The sequence below is a fragment of the Hipposideros armiger genome, unplaced genomic scaffold (assembly GCF_001890085.2).
Source record: "Hipposideros armiger isolate ML-2016 unplaced genomic scaffold, ASM189008v1 scaffold_764, whole genome shotgun sequence".
Classification (NCBI taxonomy): domain Eukaryota; kingdom Metazoa; phylum Chordata; class Mammalia; order Chiroptera; family Hipposideridae; genus Hipposideros; species Hipposideros armiger.
In genome coordinates, this window is record NW_017732114.1 from 255,748 (window position 1) to 272,511 (window position 16,764).

General features: G+C 36.6%; 1 protein-coding gene across 1 annotated transcript in view; it reads left to right on the forward strand.

Moving 5' to 3' along the window:
• The window catches only part of LMBRD1 (LMBR1 domain containing 1), a 116,299-nt gene that overhangs the window by 11,498 nt on the left and 88,037 nt on the right, over positions 1 to 16,764 (forward strand). The window contains 3 exon segments of the mRNA XM_019628231.1: positions 3,753 to 3,923; positions 5,620 to 5,749; positions 6,083 to 6,244. Coding sequence (XP_019483776.1) covers positions 3,753 to 3,923; positions 5,620 to 5,749; positions 6,083 to 6,244 — 463 coding nt within the window.

The window sequence follows — 16,764 nt, forward strand, 5'->3', positions numbered from 1 at the left end:
CTGTTTGAATTGATAAATTTATAAGTAATATTCAGTCATATTAACACTTAATTATAATTGTTAAACAAATGAATGTTTTACTGATTTTCTATTGTTTCCTTTTTTTGTTCTAGGACTGGGCTAATGCTAACGTCAGCAGGCAGATTGAGGACACTGTATTATATGGTTACTATAGTAAGTATCTTTTAGTTTCATTTCCTATCTGGGTTGCTAACCAAAAATGTAGAATAAAGCTACATAAAAAATTTTAATTTTGAATACCTCATTTAAGATTACTGTTCAATACCAGGAATAAGTAATATAGCATTCATTCTCATAATTCTGTAACTTCTTTTACCTGCTTTGCTTCATTTAGGTTCACTTGTAGCACTTCTTTGTAGAGGTTCAGTCAAGTTACTTTAAATCTCAGGTCCCTTCCTTTGTTATCCTTAGCAATTGCCCACTTGTACTCTTGATTCGAAAAAAGTCTCAGTTTCCTAGAAATTTCTTCTAAGTATGTATTGGCACTGGTACAGCGTTCCCTCGGGGGAGTATGTAGCACCAAGTGTACTGTACTGTACAGAGCTAGTTTAATTCAGAGGATTATGGTTGATTGGTCCTTCTCTCCTTCCCTTCCGCTTTCCTCCCTAATGGTGGATTAGAAAAGCTTTATAATAACCACCTAAATGTTTCCAAAACTTTCTCTTTGAATAAACATAAGACTTGAGCTTTTATAAAAACGTGTTAGGAAAGGGATGTCATTTTTTTTTTCCCCCCTCACACTTAATCAAGATGTTGAATAAGGTTTCAGGACACTAAATTGGAAACTGAAAAAGCACCTGCAGAAGTTTCTATTGATGGGATAATTTTTTTAAGGGTTTTATTGGATTTTAATTTAGCTGTTTTGGCTCTAACCTTTGCCTTTTCTCTTGATCTGAAATCTATAAGACCCATGAAATCCTACCCCTTTAGTGTAGATTTTAGAAATGTTCTTATGGTTTTTTAATATAGAATGTTTCTTTCTGATGAATGCATTAAATATATATTATAAAGTTTAAATTTGACCAGTTAAGTTAAAACTTTTGAACTGGTACTGTATTAAGCGGAATGTTGTCTTTTCAATACAAATTTATTGGGAGGATATAAATTATGTCATCAAAAACAATTTTGGGGTAAAAGCTGTGTCTCCTATGTGACATTAAAGTGTATTTATGCTGTAGGACATGTGACAAGATAAGCCAAATTTTACCTTAGTGCAGTCCAGGTCCGTAGAGCATATTTTATCATTGAACCTAGAGGTTACTGGATTAATCTAATATAGCCAAGGTTAGAAAGACTTCCAACTGGAATGTTAATTCATGCAGCCTTTTCTGTTGGTTTCCTGAAGAGAATTAAGCCTACAGGAAATGATTTTAGTGAGTGTCTTTCTCAATCGTCCCAGAATAGTGTGTCCCTAGGATCATTTTAAATGCATGGGAGCTAACTTAATCATTATAAACAGTAGATGACTTAGGGATTTAGGGTGTGATTCCCTGTAGAACTTTGGTNGGGGGGGGGGGGGTCTCACAGTGAAAGGGTTGGCTGTAAATTGTATGGGCACTTAGCAGAAGGAAGAACTAACATTTGAATACAGATGGAATCTAGATTTTAGATTTGGCAGTAAGCTGAGTGAGCTCTTGTCTTTTACTTTAGATACCTTTTAAATCAGCGTTTTTCAACCGTTGACTTTTTATGCTGGGTAATTCTTTGTTGTGGGGATTGCCCTGTTCAGTGTAGATGTTTAGCAGATCCTTGTCTCTGCCTACGAGATTCCCAGTAGCATCCTGATCTCCCTGCCACCCCATGTCTCCAGACATTGTCTAATGTCCCATGGGGAGCAAAATCACCTGAGTGAGAACACTGGTCTGAGAGAGGTTACCAGGTTAAATTGAAGAGAGTCAACTATAGTTTTGGGCTGGGCTGGGCTGAGTGTTTCAAAAAGTCATCTTGAAGAATGGGGAAGGGAATTTTATTTTGTGACTCATGACATCTTTGTTCTGTGGACTATATGTTCTTTTCCTGTCTTCTGAAATGTTCTCTACTATTCTCCATTTAGTATTACTTCTTGTCTTACATGCCTTTGGGCCTTAAATGACTGAAGTTCTTTTTGGTCTCTACTCCGGGATGCAGTAGTTTATAAAATGTATCAAGGGCATAGTGATTCTCAAAATGTAGAAGACAGAAGGTTTCATGAACTAATCTCTTTTGACAGTACATCAGATACTTTGGAAGCAAGACAGTGTATAAAAGCCAAATACGCTAATAGTACTTGAATGATGTTGTATATTTTACACATATTTTTGGTTTTAAAATAGTAACAGTAATACTCTTTTATTGCCACAAGATTTGTTTAAATAAAAGAACCCTGCAGAGTAAAATATACGAAATTTCAATGAATCTTTGGATTTAAATTACTTTCAGACTTTCTACATTTTAAGGTTTTTTTTTTTCCCCTCTGAGGTTATGGTCTTGTTCAGTTTCAAAGTTTAACTTTTAACAGATTCTCAATGGGTACAGTAATAAATACCTCATGGGGTTGTCTTGGAAATGGTAAAGGAACTTGTGTAGGGATACATATAATTATCCTATTTCAAAAAATGTTCAAGTTTCAAAAATCTTTTTAAACTTTATTTTGATGTATAAACAATCACTAAAGAAATACAGCTACTAGGAGCTGAAGCTTTGATCATGTACATATTCATTTGATACTTCACTCATCCATGAAAAAATTTCTGATCATTGCATAAAATTCTCCACAGTGCTTTTCCATTCCCATGCAGTGAGTGCTATTTACACTTTATTTCCATTTTTCTGTATATGTACGGGTGTTTCTTTCAGTACATATTTTAGACACAGACTGCATGTGTTAAAACTATTGGTTGTGGGCCGGCNATTGTTGCAAATGCAGATTTTCTGGCTCCACTCCAGACCCCTTGAATTTGAAACTCTGGGACTGGGGCCCAGCAATCTGTGCTTTAATAAGTATTCCTGGTGATTCTGATGTTATCTTAAGTTAAAGAATCTCAAAACTAAAGTCCTATACTGTGTGTTAACTGGTAGGATGGAATTGGTAACTTTTAAGAGTACCAGGTGGATTAGAGATGTCAACCTCAGGGCCTCTGAGTGTACTGTTTCACTGCCAAGTTCCTTGCAATGTACATTTATCTATTTTCAATGTTCACTTTTCTTTGTTTAATGCCCTTTAAAATTTGAATTATAGTATAATGTGTAAATTGCATAGTGATTATTGGCAGCTAATCTTTAGCCGAATGGTATTCTTGAACTGTTATAATGGGGCAGAAGTTAATTTCAGTTCAAGTTGTATTCTATGATGCTTCAGTAGCAAGCTTAGGGTAGAACATCTAGTTTTATCTCCCTTAGGTTGCGGAGATCTATAGGGAATAAGTATTCAAAGCTTGTTATAATTGTGATATTTTGTGAAACCATTAATGATTACACTATGTTCGGTAAGGATATATGTCACTGAACATTGTTATCGATAACTATTCCTTGTTTTTGTGTCTTTGCGCCTGAGTTTGTACTGCATTCATGAAGTACGCTTTGAAATGATCAATCTTGAACAAGTTTATAAGAGGCAGTAGACCTACTTTACACGTCTAAAAGGACCTTTACCTGACATAAAGTTTCCAATTGGAAACTTGCAAAGACATGCTAAAATAAGTTTAGAGAATACATAGGGCAATAACAAAACATTTCTTTTTGTTCTGTTTCAGGCTATTTTGGCATTCTGCTGGATATATGTTCGTAAATACCAAAGTCAGCGGGAAAGTGAAGTTGTCTCCACCATAACAGCAATTTTTTCTCTGGCAATTGCACTTATCACGTCAGCACTTGTACCAGTGGATATATTTTTGGTTTCTTATATGAAAAATCAAAATGGTACATTTAAGGTAATTATTATCATACTGTATGATTTTATTCCTTTAAATTCTTGGCAATTAAGTGTTTAATCGTTGAAGTCCAGCATATATTATGCTTTATTGTTGTCTCTGGGAATACATGAGAATGCAGCCTGGGGCTGAGAATGTGACATCTAACATGGAAGACTAGAAACAGACTGTTAACTGACATAAGAACTATTAATTTGATAGCCCTCAAAATGCAAAGAATGCCTTTTGTTAATCTGAAAACTATATTAAGTACTTGTAGGTTTTATTTTTGTGCCTCTTACAGCTTGAAGTTTATTTGACTTGACTTGCGTTAATGCACTAAATAAATAATTTAGAAGGGCTGTTGTTAGTTGCAGATCAGAATCTTAATCTGTATTTCATATTGAGTACTTTGGTCAGTATGGTATAGTAAAAAGACACTAGGCTGGGAATTACAAGGCCTGAGTTGTAGTCTTGGGTCTTTCCCCCAATACTTTGATATCTTTCCTTTTGATATTTAAGACACCCTGTGTTTCCCTTTCTTTTTCTTTTGTTTTGGGGTGTGGGGCTTGTGAAATTCACAAGAGTTTTCATTTGAAGCTGGCCTATGCTAACGCTCAAAAGTAGAACTGAAAGACTTTTGAAGAACTTTTTCCCAATAAACTGTAGAATGTTATTTTCTCCAAAATGTTATTGATGAATTAACTTGAGGTACTTGTTGAAAGACAAGTACAAGTATTTAGGAATTAGTTTTTCAGACTTCATGCCACAATTGTAACTGTAGCCATGTTAGAGTGAAAAGTATGCCACAGTGGCTTTAATGTGGCCCACGCTTAGGATAACTGTACAAATTTGACCTTGTTTNATCCAGCTTTAGTGATATGTAGTGGGAAGCAGAGAAGTGTTTTAGATAATTGTGGATGTTTTTCTTTAATATTACACCAAAACTCAATAAGTAGAAGCTTCTTAAAGGTTAGCTGCAATATGGGATCTGAAATTCTATCAATGTACTTTTCGTTCTGTTTCATTAAGATTGTACTTTGAATGGATCTTTTCACCATGCATGGTTTTATTATAACACATATTTGGTCATTTAGAAAATACTGGAAATACTGGTTCACTGAGTTATGCAAATCTTCCAAATACAGCTATATTTCATTACATAATATCAAACTTTCACATTCATTAATATCACCACTGACCTTGTCAGAAGAAACCTCATAAATAAGTATTGAGAAACTGTCAAGCTCACAGTTTTGGATATAAGTTTTCCAGAATTCTAATTTTTCACTAGAAAGCTTGAATTTTATCATTGGCAACAAGTACTGTCAGCTGTTTTTCTTGAAGTGATCGGTTCCCTTTGTTCATTTCCACAAAATCTGCCAAGTATCCAAGTTTGAATAACCATAGTTAGGTCAGTTGTGCTTTCAAGTAACAATGATGTTCCTTGCAAACAGTGCCTGGTTTGGTTTCCAGCTCAAGCATTGCAAACAGTGCCTGGTTTGTTTTCTAGCTCAAGCATTGAGGTACCTACCTTTCTTGGAGACAGACATCATGCCTCAATTTGCAGCAGAAGAACTTAAATGCATACTTTGTATTTCCCTCCACAAAGCATTAAAAAGACTCAAGGATTGAAGTTTAATAAAGTTAATTTTTATTGTTTCATCAAGCACAGTCTTAAGTTAAATTGTTTTTTTTTTTCTTCTGTCAGTATGTGATGGTGAAGAATACAATAACCACTAGCACAGTTTGGTGCCATTGTCTATTCATGCTTAATTTGCCAACAGTTTTACCAACCATGGGTTATGAACATGTGTGCAAATATCAGTGTAGTGAAAAAGGCAAATGACATTTTAGTATTATGAGAATAATTTTCAAATTGCAAATCCTCAGAAAGTGTTTTGGGACTGCCAGGGGTTTGGGGACTTCACACTTGGAGAACCACTGCCAGTAATCTACATAGAATCAGAACACTAAGTTAAATGACTTTTGTGATCTTGGGCAAACAGAATGGACTTGTTTCTTCTGCCATGCCACATAAGGAATGGTTAGATCTGGTTACTCCAAGCCTGTAGTCTATCTGTGTTTACTGTATCAAATGTAAACCTAGTCACCCCACCCCCACCCCAAGATCCTCAATAATTTGGCTTGNTTTCGTCCCTTTTAACCTTTAGGGTGCGCGGGCGCCGCGGCCCTTGCACTCTCTCCCCTTTCCCCACCCCTTCGGCTCCAGGCGGGCCGGGCCGGAAGCGAAGATGGCGGCGGCGGCGGAGGCTGCCGGCGCTGCCTCTGCGGAGCTGGTGATCGGCTGGTGCATTTTCGGCCTCCTACTACTGGTAGGGGAGGCGCTTGGAGTTTTCCCAAGGCTTAGCCTGGTGGGAGAGAGGGAGGGGCCGGCCTGCAGCTGGCCTCTCCGGGGCTGGGTGACCCTCCACGCCCCGCCCCGCTTTTAGCTTGGACTGGGGGTCTCCTCGGCGCCGGAATGGGGCGGCGCTGGGGATGGGGGGAGGAGGCACTGATTTCCGGCTGCTTTTGTAGTCTTTCCACTGATGACGTCTAGTATCGTAGGTTTCCTTTCTCGAAACTCTCCCTCATCCCTGACTTGAGCCTGGGGCGGATGGAGTTTGGGGACGGAGGAGACCCTCGGGCTTGAGAAGGTGTGATGGCCTCTGGCACCTTGTCAGAGGGGAGCACACAGTGGTGGGCACCTGATCCCCGCAAGTTCAGTAGGCGCTGGCGTCGTTGACGCGCAGGGGGGGCCCCTCTGCTTCTCTACACCCCCCACCCCCATTCCTTACCCTTGGGGTTGTTGTCTCCAACCTTCCCATTGTGTGATTCTGTCTTGATGACGCGAGTTGTTCGTTCCGACTTAGAAGTTTCACATTCCTTTCCAGTCTACTGATAGGGGTAGAAACCTGTGTAGAGCAAGCTGTAGCCCTCTTTACTGCCGGTATGAAAGTATATATACTACCATGTATGTATAGGTGCCTTCTTCCCCAGCCTTCTTGTTCCTGCTTATCCAGTGAGCAAAACGTAGACCTAATGGCCTAGATGGTCTAGTTTTTACTTCCCTACCCTATGTAAAAACCCCTGGGTATTTTTTCGGGGGTGGGGGGGTGGGGTGGGGAAGTTCATGTTTCTCTTCATACTCTTCCCCTATTAACACTCTTTCCTCATTGTTCATTCTGTCCTGTTGTTGCTTCATTTCTCTAATTATTTTTGCCACTGTATTACGAAAACGAAAACAAAAATCAAACCCAAAATACCTTTAACTTTAGTTCTGGAAGTCAAGACTTGTTTAATTTTACTTATTAGATGCCGCTACGTTTCTGCAACCTATGTAGTATGTTTTGCTAATGTTACGTTAGACACTACCAAAAAAATTTAAAAAGTGAAAGCTTAAGGAAAGGCTTCTCTTGCTACCTTCACTTTCCCAGAAAACAATACTGCCTTTACACTGGAACATGCTTTACTCCTGTTGATGGAGAAAATGGAAACCCTAAAGGTTGGCTGTGGTCTCCAAAGCCCCATCCAGCCCTGTACTTGGAGAGCTCATTGGCCTTCCCAGACTTTCATATTCATTTGGCTTAGAAGAGAACAAGCGAGTTTGTAACCAGTATCAAAATCTAGTGGGAATATCTTGNTTATGGTTTTTTAATATAGAATGTTTCTTTCTGATGAATGCATTAAATATATATTATAAAGTTTAAATTTGACCAGTTAAGTTAAAACTTTTGAACTGGTACTGTATTAAGCAGAATGTTGTCTTTTCAATACAAATTTATTAGGAGGATATAAATTATGTCATCAAAAACAATTTTGGGGTAAAAGCTGTGTCTCCTATGTGACATTAAAGTGTATTTATGCTGTAGGACATGTGACAAGATAAGCCAAATTTTACCTTAGTGCAGTCCAGGTCCGTAGAGCATATTTTATCATTGAACCTAGAGGTTACTGGATTAATCTAATATAGCCAAGGTTAGAAAGACTTCCAACTGGAATGTTAATTCATGCAGCCTTTTCTGTTGGTTTCCTGAAGAGAATTAAGCCTACAGGAAATGATTTTAGTGAGTGTCTTTCTCAATTGTCCCAGAATAGTGTGTCCCTAGGATCATTTTAAATGCATGGGAGCTAACTTAATCATTATAAACAGTAGATGACTTAGGGATTTAGGGTGTGATTCCCTGTAGAACTTTGGTTGTAATGGGAGATATAACTACCTTGTGATAGGATCATTGAGACATTGATCTAAGGAAGAAATTTGCATGAGAAGCCAAATTACGAATAGATTTCTTGATGACCATGGAATCAAAGCAGGAAGATTTAATTTGATAATATTAACGATTGTTGTCATAAAGTCGGCCATATTTATTTTAGCTATGGCTAATAAGCCTTTGACTTTGACTCAGATGGTGGCCTACAGCTAGGAGCCTGAAAGGACTGTATAGTTTCTAACACAGTCACTATCCTGAAGCTCAGCTGTTTCTCCAGAAATGCTAGTTACTGTCTGACTACTTACTAGATGTTCTCCTGGATCCTGAGGACTACACAAAATCCACATAATCCAAAATGCGGTTAATCCATCCCCTCTGTGAGATTCTATGCTTCATCTCATCTCTCCTAATATATCAACACATCGGTGTTGTCTAACCTTGCCAGGCACTGTGCAAGACTCACACATTGAACATTTTATTTGATTTTCATTAGTGTCATTTTTTTGGAGGTATTTTTTTTACATTTTGCAGATGAGGAAATTGATACTTAAAGATGTTAAGGATCACCTCATTAACGAGTGACATAGTCCAAAGTGGATATTATTTCCTAAACTGGAGCTGCTTGCCATTAAATGAGCTGCCTTTTAATAATTCTGGGGATGTTACCTATGGGAATGCTTAGCAGCACTGAGCTCCCAGGGCCACTTCAAGAATCACCTGGGGCTCTTTAAATAATAGTAGGACTAGATTACATCCCGAGAACTTCTGATTTCTTTTGGCATTTTGTTAATATCACCACTGTTGTCATCAGAAAAATGCTATATATATTGGAAAGATGTAAAGCTCAAAATGTGGTGGATTCAGGGTTTCTAAAAATTCTAATTTTTTTATTGAAAGCTCAAGTTTTATCATTGGCAAAAAATACTCTCACTGTCTTTGAAGTAGCAGGCTCACTTTATTCATTTTTGAGAATCTGCCTAATACTCAAGTCTGGTAACCAGCGCTTGTTTGTCAGTTGTTTTTTCAAGTAAAAATGGAGTTCTTTGGGGGGAAAAAAGTGACTAGTGTAGCTCACTACTGAAATAGCAGAAGTGCTTCTCAGAAGTATGCTTTATATGTACTTTACTTCACACAAAATATTAAAAAGATGTGTACTCAAGGGCAGACATCTAATAGAATTATTACTGCTCTAAAGGGATTTTCCTGAATCAGAATGCCCCTGCTGGTGAGTGCTTGGTGGTGAAGAATACAGCAGCTACTAGTGAAAGGGCAAACAATGTCTTCATATTAGTATGAAAATACTTTTCATGTTGTAGATACCCTGAAAGGATCTTTCTTAATTCTAAAATCTGAAAACTATATTTTTGAAAACCGTATTTACATTAATGGGACTTTGGGTATTGTTTTCTGGAAAGTTTGCAGAAGTCAGGCAGGTGGCTGCTTCTACACACTGGTTACTCCCCAGCTGTTGATTGGTTAACAGTCCTCAGTTTGCTGAAGCTGCCTACAAAGGAGATAGTCTCCTGGGACTTGTTGAAGGAAGAGAGGGTAAAGTTGTTTATTTCTGTCTCTTTGCCCTTTACTCATGGGGACCCTATTATTCTCAGAAAGAGACTCCCTCATTTGAGGATGTTGTGCCCACTCCAGAAACATTAAGGACTCATTCCTTTTTTCCTTTTGAATATTTTTATTTATTTCTTCGTCTGTGTCTTCAAACTGCTCTAATTTTTTTTTTTTGTAAAAAAGTGCTTTTGTCTGACTCTTTTGTTCTCAGTTCTCTTTTAATCTCATGTTTGAGCCTCTTATGCTATCTTTTATCTTTTATGTATGTTTAACCTTTTATCTGAATTCTATTTTTGTTTTAAAATTATTTTTACCTTAATTCTTACCTTTTATTTATTGTAATTTATTATAAATGTTTACTTCATTTTAATGTTTTTTCTAACTGTTCTTGAAATTTTTAGTTTTAGTTCTTTGACCGTCTACTTTAATTTTTTTAAGTGAATTTTCCTTTTACCTAATATTTTTTCCTAACTTATTGTTTTGATTTTGCTTGAATTCAGGGGTTTTAGAAATGGGGAGAGCCCAAACCATAAGCAGAAATTATTCAAGGCTCTTGTGTTCAGCTCTTCTGTAGTTGTCCTGTCACCTCTCCTAGACATTCTTTCTCTTTTTGACACCAATTCTTGGACTGTTATTTTTTTGTAGATATAAATTGAATCATATGGTATGTATTGTTTTCTGTTTGGCATAAAGAAGATAGGTCATCTATCTTCTTTATGATTTCTCCACCTATGAAATGGCAATAGTGTAGTAGTACCTACTTCATAGTATTAAGAGGGTGAGACATGTGGTTAGTGCTAAATAGGTATCATCTGCTATTATAATTCAAATCAGTTAAGAAAGAGTGAGAAATAAACCTCGGTGCAATGATATGGGAAAATTAAAATGAAAGAATTGACCTCACATCTCATTAAATTTACAGCTTTTTGACAGTATTGTCTTTAAAACATCTGTAATATATTTCATTGCTTTTTCAGACAAGAAAGAAAGATTGGGGCTAATTTTGGGGGCTGTCTTTTGATTTGGGTATGTAAAGTTCGTTTTGAGAAGATAACAGTTAGATCCTATCCTCTGCTTTCCCTACCCCTTTTTATAAGAATGTTCTTCATCACAGGGGAAGTTTTCTAAGTGGTTTCTGGTTAGGTTTGCTCAAGAGAGTCTCTAAATAGTGACTGCTTGAGATTTAGTGGCCTAAGAATTTGTTTTCAAGGGGAAATATTAAAACAAGTGGTTTCTTGGACTTAAAACAGCTAGTGTGACTTAACACATTCTATCTCTAAACGAACTACTAATTTGTTAAATTAATACCTTAAACCTTCCTTAGCACTCCAGGAGAGAAAGAGACAGGTGCTCTTAATATTCTTTTTTACATTACTTGTTGTGCTTTTTGAGTGCCTTTGCTGGTTCTTTCTCTTCTTCCTGGGCTCTTTAATGTGTATGTGCCCCAGGGTTCAACCTTTGCACCTATTCTCTATCTCAGTTAACCCCTTGGTGATCTTACAGTATTGCTTGATTCTAAATACCATCTTTATGCCAAACTCGTGGATTCAAATCTTTTTGTGCAGAACTCAGTTGAGCATCATATTTCTGTGTCCAATTGTTGAGGACAATTTCTACCAAGAGGTTAAAGACATCTGAAATTTAACATTTCAACAACTGACCCTCATTCTGTTAAACTGCATACATTTCCTTTTTTCAGTGAATAGTAACTAGAAGGATACAGGTTCCCAGGCCAAAAATCCTTGAGTCTTTATTTTTTTACATTTTGAATCAAATATGATTGGAAATTTTCTTGTTTGATTTTCAAAATTTACCCAGAATCTGACCTCTTCTCACTACTGTCTTAGTCAGCTTCTCTCAGTTCTGGAGGCTGGGAAGCCTACAAGCAAGGTGCTGGTAGATCTGGTGTCTGGTGAGGGCCTGTTTCCTGTTTAGCAGATGGCTGCCTTCTTGTTCTATTTTTACATGGCAAAGAGCAGAGAGAGAGAAACAAGCTCTCTCATTTCTCTTCTTATAAATACTCCTTCCATGTTGTTAAGATAGAATGATCTGAGGGTGTGATTTTATACATGGCCAAGTAACAGGATTGGTAGATGCTCTTCCCTAAAAGTATGAGAAAATTCACAAAGAACAACTCAGTGTTTTTAAAATCAACCAAAGGTATACAGTAGTCTGAGAAGTGTTTATAATTGAAAGCTGGTAAGGATAGTGATAGTTTGTAGTATTTTAGACTAGGTCTGTTATCCCCACACCCCTCTTTACCTCTTTCTCCCCATCCCCCCCAGCTTGGTTCTGTTTTTAACTGAATAAAAATTAAAATGAAACATCTCAAGACCTCTGCGATGCAGCTAAAGCAGTGCTTAGAGAATAATTTTCAGCTTTAAATTCCCACATTAGAAAAGAAGTTTCAAGTGCCTAAACTTCTATATTAGGAAAGTAAAAAGCAAAGTGAACTCTAAGGAAGCAGAAGAAAGAAAATAATGGTTAAAGCAGAAATCAATGAAATAGAAAACAGAAAAACAATAGAGAAAAAAATCAATTTAACGAAAAGTAGGTTTTTTGAAAAATAATAAAATTGGTAAATTCTTTAGCTTGGTGGAAAGGTAGAGGAATAAGTGGGAGAGAGAGTGGGCAGGGACAAAATTAAGGGAGAAGAGGGGAGAGCAAGGAGAGGGAGAAGGGAGAGGGATGAGAGAGATGAGATGGAGAGGGAAGTGGGGAGAGAGAGAGAAGAGGGGGGAAAAGAGGCGGGAGAGGGGTGAGGGGAGACGGGGAACAGAGAGTGAGAGAGGGAAGATACAAGTTATCAAATAAGGCATGAAAGGGGGACATTACTAGCAACCTTACAGAAATTAAAAGAATTATAAAGACATGTTATGAGAAGAACTTTATACCAACAAGTCAGACAGTTAGATGAAGTAGACAAATTCCTAGAAAGACATAAATTACCAAAGCTGACTCATGAAGAAATAGTCTTACAGCAAGTAAAGAAATTGAATAAGTTACTTAAAATACTTCCACAAAGAAAACCCCACTCCCAGATTTTTTCACTGATGAATTCTGTCATATATTTAAACACATTATACCAATCCTTTACAAACCCTTTACATATACAAATCCTTTACAAATAGAGGAGGGAACACTTTCCAACCCCTTCTGGAGGCCATTATTACTCTGACCCCAAAATCAGACAAAGATATTACAAGAAAAGGAGACTGTGGGCTCATATTCCTCATGGATATAGATACAAAATCCTTAACAAAATTTTAGGAAACTAAATTCAGCATTACATATTATGTGCCATGCCACCACAAAGTGAAATTCATCCTAAGAATGCAAGGTTGGTTTCATATCCAAAACTCAATTCATGTATCATACTATATTCATAAAATAAAGGACAAAAACCACATGATCATTTCAAAAGACATGAAAAAAACCATCTATTTTTACAAAATGCAGTATCCATTCTAATAGAAACTCTCAGCTAACTAGTTACAGAAGGGAAATTCCTCAATCTGAGAAAGATCATCTGTGAGTAACCTACCGCTAATGGTGGTGATAGACTGAACGCTTTTTCTCTAAGATTAGGAACAAGGCAAGAATGTCTGCTCTCACAAATGCTGTTCAGCAATGTAATGGGGATTCTAGCCAGTGCAAGAAACCAAAATAAATAAATAGATAAATAAATAAAGGCATTCAAACTGGAGAGGAAGAATTAAGACTTATTTTCTCAGCTGACATGTGATCCTATTGGTAGAAAATCTCAAGGAATTATGTAAAGACAAATAGAGCCAATAAGCAAGTTTAGCCAGATCAAAGGATGCAAGATCAATATGAAAACTAGAAACTAACAGCACAAATGAAATGAATAAAACAATTCCATTCACAAAACATCAAAAGAAAAAGAAAATACCTGAGAATACATTTAACAAAAGAAATGTAGGACACTGAGAACTACAAAAAATTGTTGCTAGAAATTAAATATCAAAATAAATAAATAAAGCAATATTTCATGTTAATTGATTGGATGACATAATAATGTAAAAGTGGCAGTTATGGCAGTGTTCCTTCAAATTGACCCACAGCTATTTATTTATTTAAAGAAATTGACAAGCAGATCCTAAAATTTATGTAGAAATACAAAAGGTCTAGAGTAGGCAAAAATAATTATTTTAAAAGAATAACAGAATTACACTCCTAAATTTTAAAACTTACTGTAAAACACAACAAACAAGACACTGTAATATTACAAATGGATATAGGTATATAGAGCCATAGAATTCAGAGACTGAAAATAGACCCTTACATTAATGGCCAGTTGATTTTCAACAGCTGTAGCCATTCAGTTTATTTAAAAAAAAAAATGTTGAATAAGTTGGATAACCACATGTAACAACAACAACTTTGAGCCTTATCTCACATCATACAGAAAAATTAACTCAAAATCAATCATAGACCTAAACTGTAAAGCATAAAACTTCTAGAAGAAGTCAAAGGACATAACTTCATGATGTTCACATAGACAAAGAGCTGTTGAATATGATACCAATAGCGCTATGTATAAGAGAAACCTTGATAAATTCTATTTTATCAAAATGAAAAACATGTCCTTTAAAAAACACAATTTAAAGAATGCAAATAAGCAACAGACAAAATATTTGCAAATTATATATCTCACCAAGGGCTTGTCATCAAGCCCTTTAACAATTCTTACCAACCATTACACAAACAACTTTAAAAAATGAGCAAAATATTTGAATAGACATTTCACCAATAAAGATGTATAAATTGCTTCTAAGCACATAAAAAGGTGTTCAACATTGTTAATCATTAGGGAAATGCAAATTAAACTCCCAGTGAGATGCTACTACACATCCACGAGAATGGCTGTGTTTTAGCTCAGGCTGCTACAACAAAAGACCATAGACTAGGGGACTTAAACAACAGACATTTATTGCCCACAGTCCTGGGAGGTACAAGATCAAGGTGCCAGCAGATTCGGTTCCTGGCTAGAGCCCTCCTCTGGGCTTGCAGAAGGCTGCCTTCTTTTCACTGCTGTAAGTAAGCCTTATGAGAGTAAGAACTTAGGAATTTTGATTTAGCCAATGTACATGACCCCTAGAATGATGTCTGGAACATACTCTGTTAACTTGAATACATATTATCATGGGAGATAATCATGTGAGGTTTGTTTGTTTTTAAATTCAACTGATGTATTACATGGGTAGATGATTCTTTAACTTTGCATTCCTCGGGTGAACCTAGATGGGTCATTATGGTGCCTTTTTTGGTTTGTTTTTAAATCTGTAGTTGATTTGCTGCTGTCTTGTTTAGGATGTTTTGAAAATCGATTCAGAGATGAAACTGGTCTGTAATTTTCCTTTATCTTATTCTTGTCAGGTTGGAGTATCAAGGCTATGCTAGCTAGCTTCACACAGTGAATTGAGAATTGCTTTCTCTTAGAGAATGCTGTGGATCAGTGAGCACTGTATGGTTCTCTTTCTCCCATAACCTGTGTACATGTTACCGATAACTAAGTGAGCATAGCAGTTTGTACTATTATTCCTAGTGAACTACTCACAAACCTTTCACTTCTTACCTTGCCGCTGAGCTCTGCTGGTTTAGAATGCTTCATAGCCATATGGGAGTACATCCAGCAGGCGTGAAACAGTAGTTTCATTGAATTAGGACGTGTGATTTCTACTTGACCATTTCTGTCTTATTATTTCATTGAATGAACAAGCAATGCTGGTTATCATATCAGTTGGAGTGATTTATGCTGATTATTAAGGGAAGTAGGGTTGCTGCTGCACAATAAAGACAAGTATATCTTGAAACCAGGGGATTCTGTGGCACCTCATGATGTTACCGTGGTCAATGGCAAGAGTTAAGTGAGATCTATTATACTTACCCTCACGGGCAGGATCACCAAGGGCTCAGGATAGCTCAGGAGTGAATGTTTGGGCTCCCCCATTCCTTGTACCAGATTCTGTTTCAGAAATTACACCTGGCTGCTATTAACAGGTTGGAAATACATTGCTTAAATAGTACAGTGGTTCTTCAGTGTCACTTCAAATAAGTCTGCACGTAGGCCATTCAGGGCTGGTATAGCAGCATCATGGCATCATGAGGCTCCTACGCTTGTTCCTTCTCTGCTCTTTCTACCCTTAGTGTATGATTTCCATCTTAAGGTTACCACAGAATCTAAAATGGTGGCTGGAGTTTAAGGTGTCATGTATCCATTTCAGGCAGGAAGCAGGAGGAAGGGGGACGGACAAAAAGGGGAATGCCAATTGAAAGGGAAATGGGTGTTGGCTGTGTTTCTCGCAGTCTTAACCCCAGATTTCTTAAGCTGAGCAAATGGGATAATTTTAGAAGGCTTTTAGAGTTCCCAAAATATCTTTATACTTTGACCTTCTAAAACAGAAAGCTTTGTAATGATTAATTATACTATCACAATATTGACTAAGTTATTCTTTGTCTTAGTGTTTCCATTGGTAGCGGGGAGAATGAAAGAATGTCTAAAAATTCAAAAGCCTAATTTATCCAAGTTAATTTTCATGTGAGTTATAATTTAATGATAAGCCGTTTTAAAAGATAGGTTGCTTGCTTTGTGTAAATTTTTTAAAAATCACAAGAATTGTCATGCAATTTTTGCTACAGATTTTGTCCATGGCCTTTTTGTCCATGGCTGTCTGTTAACTTGTCTATGCTAGTTCTTGATAAGTTGTTTTAAAAGAGAACTTGTTTTATGAGTTTAATTTTTGCCAATTTCTGTGGACATGAGGTTTTAACATTTTTTTCTTAATATGTTTCTTTGATGTTAGTGGGGCAATTAAACTAAATAGTCTGTTTATCTTTTACATGCTAGTAGTAATCTTTTAACAAAACATTTATAAGTAAAAGCATACTTTATAAAGATATCAGGACATGAGAGTGTCATCATTGTTAGAGTTAAGAATAATTTTCCTTTGAAAATAGCTATTTAAAGTAGAACATGAAAAGAAGCGATTTCTCTGATTCATGATAGTGGTAGCAGCAATTTTATTTTTCATTTACAGCTATATAAGCCCAACTTG